Genomic DNA, 17,962 nt, shown 5'->3' with positions numbered 1-17,962 from the left:
TCATCTTGAGTGTAGTCACACAGTACTTACAGGATGACCAAGGGATCAGGCCCAGCCAGCATGGATTTAGGAAGGGCAGGTCCTGCCTGACCAACCTGATCTCCTTCTATGATCAGGTGACCTGCCTGGTAGATGTGGGGAGGCCTGTGGATGTAGTCTACCTGGACTTCAGCAAGGCCTTTGACACTGTCCCCCACAGCAAACTCCTGGCCAAACTGTCAGCCCATGGCTTGGATGGGAGCACACTGCATTGGGTTAGGAACTGGCTGGAGGGCCGAGCCCAGAGAGTGGTGGTGAATTGTACCACATCCAGCTGGCAGCCAGTCACTAGTGGTGTCCCCCAAGGATCAGTGCTGGGCCCTGTGCTCTTTAACATCTTTACTGATGATCTGGATGAGGGCATTGAGTCCATCATCAGTAAATTTGCTGACGACACCAAGCTGGGGGCAGGAGTTGATCTGTTAGAGGGTAGAGAGGCTCTGCAGAGGGACCTCAACAGGCTGGACAGATGGGCAGAATCCAATGGCATGAGATTTAACACATCCAAGTGCCGGGTTCTGCACATTGGCCACGACAACCCCATGCAATGCTACAGGCTGGGGTCAGAGTGGCTGGGGAGGGCCCAGGTAGAGAGGGACCTGGGGGTGCTGGTCGATGGTAGGCTGAACATGAGCCTGCAGTGTGCCCAGGCAGCCAGGAGGGCCAATGGCATCCTGGACTGCATCAAGAACAGTGTGGCCAGCAGGAGCAGGGAGGTCATTCTGCCCCTCTACACTGCACTGGTTAGGCCGTACCTCGAGTACTGTGTCCAGTTCTGGGCCCCTCAGTTTAGGAAGGATGTTGACTTGCTGGAGTATGTTCAGAGAAGGGCAACAAAGTTGTTGAGGGGCTTGGAACACAAGCCCTATGAGGAGAGGCTGAGAGAGCTGGGGCTGCTTAGCCTGGAGAAGAGAAGACTCAGGGGTGACCTTATTGCTCTCTACAACTACCTGAGGGGGGTTGTAGACAGGGAGAGGTTGGTCTCTTCTCCCAGGTGGCCAGTACCAGAACAAGAGGACACAGTCTCAAGCTGTGCCGGGGAGGTTTAGACTGAAGGTTAGGAGGAAGTTTTACACAGAGAGAGTGATTGCCCATTGAAATGGGCTGTCCAGGGAGGTGGTTGAGTCACCATTACTGGAGGTGTTTAGGTGGAGACTCGACAGGGTGCTTGGTTGCATGGGTTAGTTGGTTGGATGGTGTTGGATGATAGGTTGGACATGATGATCTTGAAGGTCTCTTTCAACCTGGTTTATTCTATTCTATTGTATTTTGTGCAAATGTATTTAGGATAATATACTACTTTGACTTTATAATTAAGGGATTTGAGCTTTTGACATAGAAGGGGAGGCTGTGAGATATGGAACTGTTCAGCTTGGGAAGAAGACTCAGGGGGATCTTTTCCATATGTATAAATGTGTCAAGGGGACAGTAAAGACGATGGAATCAGGGTGCCTGTGACTGGACAGGAGTCAATGGACACAAACTGAAACACAGGAAAATTAATTCAAGCATAATAAAACACTTTTTTACCATTAAAGGATCTGAGACACAGGTGTGGGCTACCCAGAGAGTTTGTGGAGACTCCATCTTTGTTGGTACTCAAAATCTGACTGGATATGGTCATGGCAAACCAGCTGTATCAGGGAGTGGGCCTGGGTGGTCTCCAGAGGTACCTTTTGAAAACCACTGTGAAGAATGAGAAATAATCTCACAATATTAAATGACTGGATTAAGAAGGGATGGGTAAATACAGTAAATGCAAATACTGTCTGTGACAAAACCCAACCACTTCTATGTGTTTACAAGAATTTGATCTGTAGTTTACTACAACCACTCAAGAAAATACAAATAATTATTGTAATTTATTACTGAAAGCTCTCTGCACAACATATTTGGTATTTAGTGGCAGTTATAAAGACTGATAAATTCATATTACTTAACAGGAAATAAGATGAAAACAGGACAGGAAATATTCCTATTCCTTTGTAGAAATCATTCACTGTTGTGAATACTTGAAAGGAGTCTGATAAAGATGAAAAAGAGATGGATCTTATGGAGTATGGGATGGCTCAGTGCAAGGTGAGGTTAATAAAAGTTCTTTTGCTTGCAAACAAATGAGTTAGGTATTATATGACACAGTTAGTAAAGTTATAAAGAAAGCAAATGAGAAGTGGTTATTTCCCTCATTGTACATGAAGTAGAAAACTTCCAACAAAGTAATAATTATAATAAAACCCCTAACTACTGGAGTACAACCTTCATAATGTAATTATGCCATTAAATCCCAAAGCCTGTTGTCCCAGAAACCTTTAATGGCCAAGTGCTTGAATGACTTGACAGTGCAATTAGATGTAGTAGAGGAGGATATGCTTGTTGAGAGGCTAGGTGTGACCTTTGATTCAGGAAATTTCTGAAACTTCTTACTTCAGGGAGGGTGTATTGCAAAATGCTATTCCTAGACTTAATGTTATCAGTTATGCTTTTTCCTTACGCACCTGCTACCGGGTATTGTTGGAAACAGGGCAATTGTCCAGATGTATCTTTGGTTTGCTAAACAGGGTCATTCTTAAATTCTTATTGGAATAGCTGGGTTGCTGTTCCATCCTAGGGCAAGGATGATGATTTCTTCTTTTTTCCCACCCCACCCCCCCTCTTTGCAAATAAACATGCTCCTCATTGAGTTTTGGTTCTTTTCCCAAAGAAACACTTAATTTTTTTGCCTTTCATATAAAAAAGACATGTATTTAATTGTGACTGCTCTATGATGGACTGGATGTGTGTTACCTCTAGATATAGAGAAGGGTTTTGTAATTTTCTCAATGTTTGGCTTGTTGGTTTTTTGTTTGTTTGTTTTTTAATACCAGTTCACATCCTTATTTCTAGCTTTATTGAATAACATTCATGTCTTTGAAGATTTATGAGTGAGACCCAAGATCTATATTCCTTTTTTCCTAAACAAGATTTAGCATCCACAGAGGTTTTTGATGTCAGTCATTCCTCTCTCTTAGGCACTTGCTATTTGTTGTGCAGTGCTGTGCACACACAAAATTGTAATCTGCATAACACCAGCTGATAGGCTGGTGTTTCTCTTAAGGCTTTGAGTGTTCTTTCAAACCCTGTCTTCAAGCTGGTACTCCAATACAATCAGTTCCCCTTCAATCATAATGAGGATTATGCTACTCTGAGGAGGCATCTTAATTCAAATTTCAGTTGGAATCCCTTTTATATTCTGTTGCACAACGACACATAACCATCACCCTCTGCAACTCCTTAATCAGATGGTGTACATTTATACAGAATTTATTACCATACCACCAAGTTCCTCCTGTTACTGCAGATATGTATTAGAGTTTATGGGCACCACTTCTAAGCTTGGGTTACTTGAAGTGATCAGGTGGGAGCAGGGATGTCCATGGGGGAGGATGCAATTCCTGGAAAGTTGTTCATCACTTCAGGGATTAACTGATACAAAACTGTGACTAAACAAGTCAAAGGATGCACATTTATCTCAGGTAGACAGGTTCCCCAGGCACTAGTGAATGAAGGGATCACACTTGTGAGAGGCTGAGGTCTGTGGAGAGGGCTTGGACATGATGTGATGGCTTTCCCCTGCCTCCCCTCCCAGGGGTCAGGTCATTCTCTGGACCACCACATCCCAGGTGGTTTGCATCTTATCATTCATTGCAAAATGTTTTTATTTGTATTTAGTTTTTGCGTTATCTTGCATTAAGTTAGGAAATTCTCCCACAGTGAATGTTGATAAGCAAGGGGGTTTTGGCTTTGTGGATCTCTTCTCTCCAGGCAACCTTTAGCTTTACAGGATGTGTCGTTGATCATAGACTATTTTAAATTTCTTTGTCATGCCCTGCAGTACGTTGCCTTGAAATGTCAATATTGCAAATTCCCATTTTTGCAAAATACCAATTGGAAGAGATCTTGCCTTTTGTATCAAGATCAATTTTTTACATAGATTATGAGTGTGAATAGCGATTAATCTTTTGGAGAGCGTTTCATGTTCAAAGAAATGGAAAATATTGTATAAAGGAATCCATAGACATGTATTGGGACCCCCTAACTACTGGTAGTATAGATGTTTCCCTACCATGCTGGGTTTCTATGGGTAGTGCTTTTGCTGCCATCCTTCTTCAGGCTGAGCAATCCTCTGTGATAATTCTATTGAAATTCCTGAAATAACCCTCAAAGTTAGGATTCGTAGAATGGTTTGGGTTGGAAGGGACCTTAAAGATCATCTAATTCCAACTCCTCTGGCATTGGCAGGGTGGCCTTCCACTAGATCAGGTTGCTCAAGACCTCATCCAACCTGGCCTTGAATACCTCCAGGGAGGGGGCATCCACAGCCTCCCTGTGCAACATGTTTCAGTGTCTCACCACCCTCACTGTAAAGAATTTCTTCCTAATATGCAGTCTAAATCTACCCTCCTCAAGTTTCAGTCCATTCCCTCTTGTCTTATCACTTCAAGCCCTTGTAAAAAGGCGATTCCAAACTTTCTTGTAGGCTGCCTTCATGTACTGGAAGGCTGCTATAAAGTCTCCCCAGAGCCTTCTTTTTTCCAGTTTGAAAAGTCCCAACTCTCACAGCCTGTCTCCGTAGGGGAGGTTTTCCAGCCCTCTGATCACCTTCATGGCCCTCCTCTGAGTGTTTTTTTTGTGCCATTCAAACCTGAATTTGTTTTTCTGTTAGTAGTTTTATTTTCAGAATTGATTTTAGTCATTATTGTTATTGAATCAATCTCACCTGAATTTTTCAGTATTCCATCAGGGATAAACAGAAGAAAAAAAATCAGGGTATTAAATGGCTTGCATAAACAGTTTTTCTGAGATAACTGTATCTATCTTGAGTTCCCAATAGACACTTTAAATTAGCATGAAAAGCAAGATTATTGTGTTTTGGGGTACTCTGATGATTTAAGCTCTCAAGTTATTCAATCCCTTTTTCTCAAAACTTCTGTTCATACTCTCTCAGTGCATAAAAGCCATTGTCTGTCCACCCTTTCTTATCATTTGCTCCAAAACACTTGAATCTAGAGTAAGTAGATCTTACACTGCAGATGCTACGCTGCTTTGAATGGGCAAATTTTCAGTATTTAATGTAGCATTTAAAAGGAGATTGTTCTTCATGCCATCTACTCACTTTGCTTAGAGGACCCCTGAAGGATGGACTAGAACAGAAGCAGTGTAACAGTGGGATGTCCCTTTCGTCTCCCACACATCCCCAGCAAGGAGATGCTGATGTCCCTTAAGCTAATTCAGAAGCACATATTGCTCTCTCTGTCTTATGGTATCTTTCTGATATTTATCTTTGAACTTTTTGTAAGGATTTTGTTGTTTGTTCAGTGTCTTTATTGGTTCTTACAAGATTTCCTTTGAAAGAAGTATTTCAAAAGCCTCTATTACAGTAGCAGCTTTCACTGAGGCTATTCCAGTTTTTGTAATACTCCAGGCTCCAGAATCTGGTTTTCAAACTCTCTGTTGAATCAGGCTGTAAACAGGCATCTGAAGTGACTGTTCAGCAAAATAATTATTTTTTCCCAGTGGTCTACAGTGAAAATATGCAAATATGAATAAAATCAAAGCTCAGTGCCTTCCAAATGAACTAATGAATAACCATTTATATAATAGCAAAATAAAGCAAATTAAAATTTGTTGTGAACACAAGCTCTTTTAAAAGAACAAATTAAGTGAACATACGGAGAGTAAAATCATGATACTGGAGACTTTAATAAGCTTGTTCACTGCGTAAGGAGTGCTGAATGAAAGAAGAATCAAATACAACTTTCACAGAAGGTCTTATTCACAGAGTTGGCACCATAGTACTTTTGTTTCTAGCCTAACTCTATCTTCTGTAATAAAACATTGAGTTTGACATTTTACTCTAGTACATCACTTGAGGTGAAACAGTGAGGAAAGTCTCTTACCTATAAACCCTGTGAGCAGATTCTATAGAAATAGAAGTTTCAGTGGAGGGTTTGCTTGTTGATACTGCATCCATATCTGGAAATTAGCATCAAGATGAATGTTTCTTCTCTGTACAAAGCTGGATAGTTTTAAAGGGGGGAAAAAAACCCACAACAGTAAAATGAAACTATTGCAAATGTGTGCTTTGGTGGTTTTTTGTTTGGTTGTTTTTTCCCCCTTTCTTCCATTTTTTTTTCTTTCTTGGTTAGTCTCAGCAGTGTAATTTCATAGTTAATGGAATTTATAGAGAACAATTATAGACCTATAAATATAGCTCTAGGTTTTATTCTATCTCTGCTATCTGGAATGCTAGATGCCTTTATTTTGGCTACATTTATATCAATATTGTGTTGCAAGTCATTGCATTTTGCTGCAGAAGCACAGCAAAAATCCATTCTCAGAATACTGCATTATCCTACCTTTTCTAAGTGGTTAGGTTGTCCCAAAAATTTCCATTCAGTGCTTTGGGTCTTCAGCCAGTGCAGCTGGTGGATGACACATGATCTGTCTCAAAAGGGCTTACTCCCACTTTCTGAGTACATTCTCTGTGAGACGATATGAAACCAGTTTAATAGCACTGTAAGGATGTTATAAGAGTACATACCAACTAATGTGAGCAAGAGGTTGAACCAGATGACCTCCTGAGGTCCCTTTCAGCTTCATTTTGTTTTGTGACACTGTGATTCTCTCCTTGCCTTTGATAGAGCTGATTCACTGTTACTAAAGAAGGGAGTAAAAAACCAACCAAACAAAAAACCTGAAATTTCTGCTGCATAGCTCTTAAGTGAATGGGAAGAGAGGACACCCATAGAGTGATACAAGATAAAGTTTGTATAGAAACCAAGGAAGAGGTTTACATAATTAGGAAAAGAAGGCAGCAATTTCACAAAGGTCATAGGAGATACCAGTACTTATATCAAATGCAGGTAATAAACAATAGGCATTTTGATGTGTTATGCTATGGAGAATTCTTGTGGATATAAATCGAATTAAAAATTTAACTTGTACTACCAAGCACAATATTTGGTTTGTGCTTGTGTTTTATTTTCTTTGATACAAATTAGCATTAAAAAATGCCAGAAAAATGTTAGAAGATTATTAACTGTCAACCTAAGTTGAATGGCACAGAGGATATTTATTTCATGCTTAATCACATTTTATATTAGCACTATGAAGCTTTTTCTGAGCATTTGGGCTAGAGTATTGGGGTGTTTCCTCCAACTGTGCAGCCATTCATTTTGGAAAAAGAGAAAGGAGAGGTCTGCTCTAACTTATAGTGAATCTTGTTGAATCTGAAAATGATATAATTCACTTGGTTCACACACTTGCATCTCACTTCTACTGGTCCAGCCAGCAGATGGTCCTATCATATATGAATAAATGAGATAAACAGGCAGAACTCATGTGAACAGCAGTGCATTTGTACAGCCTTCTTTCCAAACCTGTGTGACCTGTCTGTAACAAATAGCTCCTTTTCATCTACAACTTCTTAATGATTTTACACTGTGGCTAGTACTTCATAGTGGCATGCCTGTATTCATTGTCCTTAAGTTGACTGCATTGCTAATTTTCCATTTTCTGTATTACAACAGCTGGAAACAATGAGAGTGAGGGCCAAGAAGCAGTGAAGAAAATACAAGAAGAAACTTTGACTCGAAAAGGTAACATGCTATACCTTTCTCTTTAAGGAACTCTTTATTCCTCTCTTTTTACTGGTATCTTCTTTTCAATGATGTCTCCTTAAGTATTGTTAATGTGGTGGTGGTTTTTTTTTTAGTTTGAGGAAACTAATTCTTAAAGTAAATCTGACACAGCTAAAATGAGTAGGGTTTTTTTTTAATGTTTTCAGTTTTGTTTGGCTTCTTTACTGTGTCGTTGAAAAAGGGCTCCCTGAAAGTTACAGTCTGCCTGTGCATGTGTAGGGCATAATGATTTAATGGCTGGGCAAAAAATCAGAATACTAGTCATTTCTGCCAAGGGGAGGATGACAGCAGATAGGAGTGGGTGTGCTCTCTTCCATTACTGGTCTTGCCTCCCATCCTGTATATAATCTCATAAAAAATGTTGTTTGGGTTTTTTTTAATTTTGAGGACAACAGGTTTCTAAAAGAACAAGGCTGCTGTTATTTAAGTTGATATCCTAAACTCCTTCACAAAATAAAACTGTTTTCTTAAAAATGGATGGACCTTTCATATCAAGCCAAAATTCCTGTGCTCTTGTGATGCTTCTATTTTTCTTTTAATCTGATAAGCAATCATGTTGGGGGAGGCATAAGGAGAGTATAAAGAAGAGTATAGCTTGGTAACTATGAGAAAGGCATATTGTGCACTATCTACTGAGCAAATATAATTTGCAAATTGTGATAGAGGTTAGTGCATCTGATGTTTCCATCTCATGGATTCACTGGGTGTAGTTCCTGGTAGTGTGTGATGATTCACTGTTGCCACTTTGATGTATCATTTCTTGGCAAAATAATAGGGCAGTGATGCTGCTCCACCCTATTTAGGATCTTCATGGCTACTTATGGGATCTGATTCTGGTTTTATGCCTTTAATAATTACTGTTATGATGATCAAAACGCGTTAATTATTGTATTAAAAAAGCCTTTCATTAAGATTTATCTTTTGGCTTAAATAAATGTGCACCTATAATAGCCTCAGGATACGTGTATGCTAGCTAAAAGCATCATAAATTAAAGCATAGTCAGAAGGATCATGAAAGGAAAAAGGTAATTACTACATTGTTTAAATCTTTAGCTGGAAGTTTCTGTACAGAGACCAAAACCATTTAGAATTACATCACGTGATCTACATGAAGCAGAATAAACTGGGATCTGTCTTTTCTCACATCTGTGTGATCACAGGCTTTTCTAGCACCTTTGCCTTTCTTGGGTTTTATGACTGAAGTAAGTTCTAACCTTACATTATAAACTTTGTCAAGAAACTGCTGGCAGTTTGAGGAAGTTAAAAATGAGTTGACTGAAGTTGTTCCTCTTTGTAATTACAATTGCTGAAGCTTTAGTAATTTCAGATGCTGGTAGAGTTGGCCTAAAAACAAACTGGAAAAGTATTACCTTTTCAGAATTTCTCACTAGTTATATAGAATAATTGCATTTACAAGTGTGCTACCCTGTGCAAAGGACTTCTGTGTTTGTGTAGAAGTCCTGTCTTACTGCTTATCAGTGAATTTGCACTTTGTTTTGTAATGGGATGTATGTGAGCAGATGCTGTGACCAAGGCTAGGCTGCGCAAACACATCGTCTTTTCAAAAGCTGCAGTTCAGTATTTGTTTAGTCACTGCATAAAAACCTTATCAGTTATCTTGACCATTTTTCCTCTATCATTTGAACATTTTTTATGGCCCATATGTGAGTATTTACATAAACTTCCCATGTGGAATATTGGACTCTTGAAGGAAAACTAATCAAAATAGTATTGCTGGACAGCCATCATGAGCAAGGATTGAGATAATATAGCTGTCTTTCTTTTACTATGGACAAACTATATGAATGGGTACCCTCAGTTTGCTATCCAGATCTCAGAACAATAACAGCAAGGAAAATCTTGTTTGTTAGCAGGATAGAAAGAAAAAGAAATCAAGAGACCCTGTCCTCTCCTTCTTGCCTGGATGATCCATACATAGCACAGACATCTCCGGAGATAGCGCTGGGAAGAGGCCAGGCTTGTGGAATGCATGTAATTACAGTGTTTTAAAAACTCTATCATCCTTCTACATCTTGGCCCACTGTTTGTCTGGAGCTCTGTCTGCTTTCTAAGCATAAGTAGTTTTATTAGCCAGAATCTACACTTCAGGGACAAGTGAGATTCAAAGTGTGTACATAAGTGATTCCTGTGAAGCAGCTGATGAACAAAAACATATTAGCAATTTCAGAGGAGGATAAACAATAATAATAAAAAGGCTGTGCACACAGGTGATGGAGTTTATTTTTGCAGCAGCAAGGCAAGATATGAAGAAAGTGATGAGAAAATTTCTAAATATGAGTCAGGAAGCCTGGTTGCCCATGCTGAAGGCATTCAAACCAGAGCCAGTGCCAAAGGATGGTAGAACACTGGAGAGGAAAGCAGTTGCATGCATGACCTTACAAGGCAGAAATGCTAAAAGACACAGAAAATCTAAGCAATGTATCACATTACCTCTTCCTATCAGCCATCCTCTCCCATTGTTCCACACCAGAACCCTTCTTAGTTCTTCTCCCTACTGATTCCAAACTATTTAGGTATCCTCTTGGGTCTCTGTGCTGAATTATCTATTTCTAAGTGAAAACAATGAGGAAGGACATAAGCAGCTGAGTGGAAAAGAATAATGTACAGGTCCATGGAGGATGATAGATCCGATTTACTTCACCTTCAGAATCTCCTCTGTGATAAAGCAATCAAAGCCCTCAGATATTCCAAACAGACCAGAAGTGCTGCATTGTCATTACAATTATCTTATGGGCACTATTTCCAAAAGACCAAGGGCAACAGATTGCTACACTCTGATTCATAAAGCTGGGAGAAGCCAGAATGATGTGGGCATTTATGTTGTTTCCATTTGTTAAACTGAGAACTTGTGTTGGTAATAGTAGCAATTATATGGCTGGGAAAATTGTTGATGACTAGGGATTACCAGAGAGATACTCTAAATATGTAAGGCTCTGTAGTTACGCATAGGGTGTGTCTGTGTTTGTTAGACCAGGAGAGTGCTCTTCAGGCAACCCTCAACTGTTGCCTATTTGCTGAGCACACGTTTGCATCAGGAAGGGCACTGCAGGTGGATTCCCTTTGGACAGAGCTAGCCTGGGACCTGGGTATTTCTGCAGCAGCTAACAGAGCATTAGTGTATGGGAGTCTTAGCGACCTGTAAAACTGCCTATGTCAGGTGCACAACACAAAATTAGCTCTAGACATTGACTTCTATTTATCCAAACCCCTTGCTAATGTAGTGATAACCATTGTTACCAGTCCTGAGCAAACTACATTGAGTTATGGAATTGGGAAATTTCTGTGATAAACTCAACTCTCAGCGATACTAGAAAAAGTCTTTCCATGTACATGAAAGAGTGTATCTCCTGATTCAGTTACCCTTGGCTTACATCTCTGGAAATAAGAGCTGGTTTTAGTGTGATGATTACAGACATACAAATGTTGGAAACTAATATATAAACATGAATGAAAGCTTCATTCATTCCATCATAGGTTCATGAATGCCAGTGGAATCAGCAATTAGCAAAAGTTTATGCATAAATATCACTTAGCATAGTACCAAGGAAAGGCTCTCACAACTGCAGTGTAGGAGCTGGAATTGCAACTAGAGTCAAAGGAGAAACAAAATTATTAAATGTTAGTGAGAAAACAGGGTGTAAAAGTCATATTAAGCCCAGACCTCTTCAAAAGGAGAAGCCTGAGTTTAATCTCACCCAATGTTTTTGCGGCAATTTAAATAAAACCACAATTACAGAACTAGGCACTAAATCCACAGCATTCTTGAGATTTCCATTTGAAGACAGGTGAGAAAGGAAGAAGTGACTTTCTCCCTTAGAGTCAGAGGAATGCAGAGGTTAGCATAGTGGCAACCAAATCATGTCATTTACAGTCTGACCCACATCAAGACAGCATGGACCAAGCAGTAGGAGGAATGATATCACTTTACAAGTTCTGCAGTTCACGTGCATTCAACAAGCCTGGCTTTTTCCCAGAGCTTTTTCTTGGGATGTTTGTGCTCCATATGGCTGAGCCAGGGAGTAAGGGGATAACGAGGTTACTTGCTTCCTGTTGCAGTATAATCTGCTGACAAGCAAGGAGGTTTTTCCTTGTTATTACTGATATGCAATTGAAGATTTTACCCAAAAGAAGAAGGGGTAATCTAACTGATAGGTACCAAGCCTAATGCAGAATAACTCATGTGTTATTCCATGGATGCTGTTTCTCAAGCACCCATTTTAACAAAGCAGTCCATATTTTTCTGCTCTCTACTAGATTATTTGTTCTTGGTTTCCCCTGCAGGCTAGAGGAAGTAATCTGCCAAGCATTCCCAAGCATTTTAGATTTGTTTTTGCCCAAGAGTCAGTGGTAGTATTCACAGCAGGTGGACCAGAGCTGTGTAACTCGGTTCAGCAAAGACTGAGGCCTTATTAAAATGTGCAAAAATATCATCCAGGTGTAGTGGTGTAATGGTTTAATCCACCCACGCCAACAAAAAACTTGGCTAGGCACAGTCAGAGAAGCGAATGAAAGCTGTATTTTACAAGCAATAATGAAATGCAATGAATATATACAAAATAGATACTATTTACAATATCATGCAAGAATTTACAGGAAGAAAACAAAACACAGAAATCCTCCCGAGGAGGATCCCACCTCGGGTTCCCCAACCTCTTTCTCTCCCCTTTCCCTCTAGTTAGTGAGAAGAAAAGAGAAAAGGAGAAAAATATTAGGGAAATTCCAGTTAGTTCAAAGCAGTTTTTAAGAAGTTAGCTGCTTATCCGTTTCAGTCCAGGGTCAGCATGCTTGCAGTCTGCCCAAGAAACAGAAGAAAGACGAGACTGAGACCAGAATGTAAAATTGTAACACTACATCCTACTCATCTACCAATGAAATTAGTTTAGAATTATCTTCCTTTTGTTTTCCTTTTTACACCCAAACATTCGGCTAGAGAATTCTGCAGCTATCCTTTCTTAAAGGCACAGCCTAAACTGTCACACCAGGACTTTTACTTTAGCATGGTACAGCAAAGATGTCTTTATGGAAGTGGTCATTCAGCTGGTCAAAAATAGAAGAAAATATTTGTGGTTGAGGCATATTTTCTGAGAGTGTGAATTGGATAGGATAGAATAGCATAGCATAGCATAGCATAGAATAGAATAGAATAAACCAGGTTGGAAGAGACCTTTGAGATCATCGAGTCCGACCTATCATCCAACACCATCTAATCAACTAAACCATGGCACCAAGCACCCCATCCAGTCTCCTCCTAAACACCCCCAGTGATGGTGACTCCACCACCTCCCTGGGCAGCCCATTCCAATGGCCAGTCACTCTTTCTATGAAGAACTTCCAGAGAAGGGCAATGAAGTTGGTGAGGAGTTTGGAACACAAGCCCTATGAGGAGAGGCTGAGGGAGCTGGGGTTGCTTAGCCTGGAGAAGAGGAGACTCGGGGGTGACCTTATTAGTCTCTACAACTACCTGAAGGGAGGTTGTAGACAGGCAGATGATGGTCTCTTCTCCCAGGCAGCCAGTACCAGAACAAGAGGACACAGTCTCAGGCTACGCCAGGGGAGGTTTAGGTTGGATGTTAGGAAGAAGTTCTATACAGAGAGAGTGATTGCCCATTGGAATGGGCTGCCCGGGGAGGTGGTTGCCATCATTGGAGGTGTTTAGGAGGTGTTTAGGAGGAGACTTGATGGGGTGCTTGGTGCCATGGTTTAGTTGTTTGGGTGGGTTGGATTGGTTGATGGTTTGGACTCGATGATCTTGAAGGTCTCTTCCAACCTTTTTTATTCTATGTATTCTATTCTGTGTATTCTAACATCTAGCCTAAACCTCCCCTGGTGCAGCTTGAGACTCTGTCCTCTTGCTCTGGTGCTGGTTGCCTGGAGAAGAGACCAGCCCCCACCTGGCTACAACCTCCCTTCAGGTAGTTGTAGAGAGCGATAAGGTCTGCCCTGAGCCTCCTCTTCTCCTGGCTAAGCAACCCCTGCTCCCTCAGCCTCTCCTCATAGGGCTTGTGCTCCAAACCCCTCCCCAGCATTCATGCCCTTCTATGGACATGTTCCAACAACTCACCATCTTTTCTAGACTGAGGGGCCCAGAACTGGACACAGTATTCAAGGTATGGCCTTACCAGTGCTAAGTACAAGGGCACAATGACTTCCCTGCTCCTGCTGGCCACACTGTTCCTGATGCAGGCCAGGATGCCATTGGCCTTCTTGACCACCTGGGCACACTGCTGGCTCATGTTCAGCTTACTATCAACCAGTACCCCCAGGACCCTTTTAGGTGTGCATAAGCATGTGTGTGTTTATGCCTGCTTGTATCAGATTTGCATTTCACAGTGTAGTTTTGAGGTGTAAACGTTTAACATCCAGAACCTGTGACAGGAGCTGCTGTGGTTCCTTTGTCTCTTCTACCATATCCTGCCATTGGCATATCCTTTGACTACCACTGCTCCTGAAAAACCTGTAGGATTGGTTTAAAGAGTTTCCTAGCAATAACAGTGCAGTTTCTGTCATGCTGGCAGCTTATTTCCCGTACTTAGTCTTGCCAGGTCCCAGTTTGAGTTGTACAACTGAACAGCAGGCTCAGGAAGACATCTTGAAAGGCAGCTAACATGCGTGAGGAGTAAAGAAGCCTTAATTTAACAGTATGCCACTTTGCAAGACCTTTCATGGAACCATGGAACTCTTTGTCACTTGGTGATGTATCTAAGAACCTTGACAAAACATTAACATTAAGGTTTCTTTTCTTTCCGCAACCTCATCCAAGTTTATATCACATATATTCGAGCCATATGAAAATATTTGAATCTTGGAAAAGATTGGATGTTTTAAACTAAGTCTGTAAGGACTGGGTCTTCCACATCGTCAAGGGAAAGAAGACACTTTTCTGGAGGTTGAGAAAGTCATGCAGGGGCTAATACAGTTTCTGTGTGCTCATAGTACTTATGTCCCTTACCCAGTAAAGTTGGTGACTTTTTGCTTGGTGTTAAGCCGGGAAGACTTTAATCCACAGATAGGTATCTCCAGACCCCTTTGATAAAATTGTTTAGGTGACAAGTTTGCAAATCAATTGCCTTGGTTTTCTGTTGGTCTTACATAAGACCTTGATGCAAAACCAGTTGAATTCATTAAGCCTTCTTGCTCATATCTTTTTCGTGTGTTCTGCTTTTGACTTCCCCTGTAACATGTTACAGCGATTTTCTCCCTCAGTGCTTACCAACATTTAAAAGTATAGAGAATCCCCTGTTTTTTAAGACTCATTAGAAACTGAATTGTCCTGTTAGCATGGTGGCAATTCAGTCATTAAGAGCAATATGAATATGGTTCACAGAGCTAAAAGTAAGCTGCAGATCTGGATAGTGAAATGGAGATAAAGTCTTTCAAATATAAAATGTATTCATGATGCAGGCACAAGCTCCTCCTGCTATTTACCTAAATTCCCATTTCCATTGGAAATGTGAAGCATATTTCATGATCAGGCTCTGCCACTAGAAAACATGATTTTCTGTTATTTAAATTGTTTCTAATTGAAACTCAGAGACAAAGCAGAGCACAGGTGTAGCTGTAGGCAGAATAACAAACTCCTTTCAGATGTCTTGAAATAATTTTCTGACTGGAAATCACTGAAGCTTTGTGTGACTAATGGGACCGGAGCTCTGAGGTTAGGATTTTGCTGATTGCACTGCCCTTCTGAAGGCAATCCAGAGAAGGGGAATTTCAAAAGGAAATTGCCTCTGCAAAAACTTAAAACGCTCCCATTTCACCCTTTTACAAAATTTTTATCCTCTTATACCTGTACCTGTAGAGCCATGATGTCAAGCAGTGGCTGGATAGAGGCACTCCTGGGTTTAACACCCCACATAGTATGTCATTATTTTTTCGGACTCAAGTGGTAGTTGCAGGCAGGTTGAGCTATTTCCAGACCTTGTCTGTTCTCATGAAAATCACTGGCAAATACTGAAAGACAAAGCCAAAAAAAAAAAAAAAAGGGAATTTGTTGTCTCTCTGGAATGCTTTCCCATCTGTCTTTCAAGATCTTTTTATAATCCTAGCTGCTGTGGGTTATGTGTAGGGCTTTAGAAGTCAATTTTCTCATAACAAGTAGAATATTTTCTGTGCAAATGCTATTGGCTTCTGTGCTAGGGATCCAGCTGCCAGGAGCATGGAGAACTTGTGGCCTGAATTAAACACGAGACAAAGCAGAGCTTATATTTGAAGCACTTAGAGGTTGTGTATGTAACTTTTCAGGTGCGAACTACACGTGAACCAACAGACTGTGGTCTACCAGAGCATGTGGGCAATGCTGGTCTGTCTTTGTCAGCTACATCCCTGCAGCAGTGTGGCGAGACTCCAGTCACAGCACAGCCAAAGAGGAGCCTCTGCACCCCTGGAGGGCCAACATTGGTGTGCCCATGCTTAACTTGTGTTTCAAGGACCATTTTTCAAAGGCAAAGAATCTAAGTGCTGAATAGATGTCCCAATTCTTAGAGGAGTTATGAGCCAGACTTCCCAGTGGTGCCTAGTGACAGGACTAGGGGCAATAGGCATTAATTCAAATGTAAGAAATTCCATTTAAACATAGGAAAACTTTGTCTTTTTTAACATAAGGGCTATTGGATGCTGGTACAGGTTACCCAGAGAGTTTGTAGTCTCCATCCTGGGAGATATTCAAAAGCCATCCAGATGCAGTTCTGGGCAACTGGCTTCAGGTGGCCCTGCTTGAGCAGAGGGGCTGGGACTGGACAGTCTCCAGAGCTGCCTTCCAGCTTCACCCACCCTGTAACTGTGAGTGAAATTTTAGTAGTCAAAACCATATGAAACCCTATCCACTTTGTTTGTCCAGCCCTGATTAAGAGTACTGTAACATATAGAGATTTATGGACTGCAGGGTCATCGAGAAATTGTATAAAGTGTCATCATAAAGTGTCCATGATAACTCTCTTGGATACTCTCTTGGTGAAAACAGCAATAATTGGACCATAGTGCGGTCTTAGGAAATGGATATTTGGGAAGAACTTCAGAGCAGTGCTAAAAAATCTGATCTGTGCAGGTGAGAAGCCTGTTCTACAGAAGCAGAGGGAAGGAATGCAGAAACACTGATGCTGAGAGCATCAGTGAAAAGCCCAAGAAGTGTCTCTTAGGAATCTGGAGTACCTTGCCCACCGTGGCAGTTTATTAAGATTTAGATTTTTAAATCTAAGCTTCAAATAAAACATCCTCAGGATTATGTGATGCATGGCATCTCTGCCACATTTTCACAATCTGAATTCTCAGCCTATTTAAAGGATTGCAGGAACTGTGTAATGCCAGAGTAATTTTTATATTGTTTTCTGGTACTTGGTGTTAGAAAATCTTGCTTGTAAGAAGAAAAGGAAATATTCCTAAGGAGACTGATGAACTCTTGAATTAAGCAAAACATCCAGCATGAGAATTATTACTTGTCTAATAATCATATCTGGATTTGTATTCTTCCTCTTACATTGAGGCAATGCTTCTGGACAGGACGATGTGAACTGGTACCAGTACCTGATTAATTTCCCCAAGGTAATGGTCAGCTGTGTTTTATTCCTTAATTCAGTCTTAGCATAATATCTGTCACTGTCTTACCAAGATTACTGTTGACTTCAGGCTGCTTGGAAGGAGTAGCTCTTCACAACTGATGTGACTTGAGGAGACAAAATAAATCAAATCATCTTTCTAACATTTTGTTTGACCTAGTTGAAAAATAATCCTTGGCAATGTTTTACCTCCAAGCATGGAAAAGCTGTGTGGGCCTATGGTGGAAGAGAGATCCCATGGCTCTGGGCAAAGTTTGCTGTTGTTCTCTGTTTCTGCTCATTCTACTCCAGTGTCACTTAGGCTTACACACTTATGCTACTAAACTAAGCTACTAAACTTCCTGGAACTTGGAAGTAGTCTGGAATTGTTTTTCTTTAGAAATGTGGTGTATTGGTGGAAAATAAGAATTGTATGTATTGGAGAGGAGGAAAAATAAAAACAGTATAATAATACAAGGAAAAAAGCAGTTTCTCCTGTTCACAACTTTGTCATGGCAGTTAGGGACTTCTGAAATGGAGGTTTGTGAAAAGTTCATTTTCCAACCTAAAATCATGCAGACTTTCTTCTTTCTTACACTTTACACTTGGAAGTCAGTCCATACCAAAATCCCATGGCTGAAATTGCAACAATTTTTCATGAAAACAGAATATTTCCTAGAGGTGTCTGCTTTG

The 17,962-nt window shown here is 40.6% G+C and overlaps 1 protein-coding gene across 2 annotated transcripts in view; it reads left to right on the top strand.

Moving 5' to 3' along the window:
* The window catches only part of DHRSX (dehydrogenase/reductase X-linked), a 186,259-nt gene that overhangs the window by 48,018 nt on the left and 120,279 nt on the right, over positions 1 to 17,962 (top strand). For both annotated transcript variants that reach the window (XM_068141540.1, XM_068141531.1), the window contains one exon: positions 7,608 to 7,676. In XM_068141540.1, coding sequence (XP_067997641.1) covers positions 7,608 to 7,676 — 69 coding nt within the window. The remainder of the gene's footprint in view (positions 1 to 7,607; positions 7,677 to 17,962) is intronic.

The sequence above is a fragment of the Melanerpes formicivorus genome, unplaced genomic scaffold, assembly GCF_026170545.1.
Source record: "Melanerpes formicivorus ecotype bairdi unplaced genomic scaffold, bMelFor1.0.p_v2 SCAF_1, whole genome shotgun sequence".
NCBI lineage: Eukaryota > Metazoa > Chordata > Aves > Piciformes > Picidae > Melanerpes > Melanerpes formicivorus.
The sequence above is the reverse complement of the archived record's forward strand: the minus strand, read 5'-3'. Positions and strand labels throughout refer to the sequence as shown.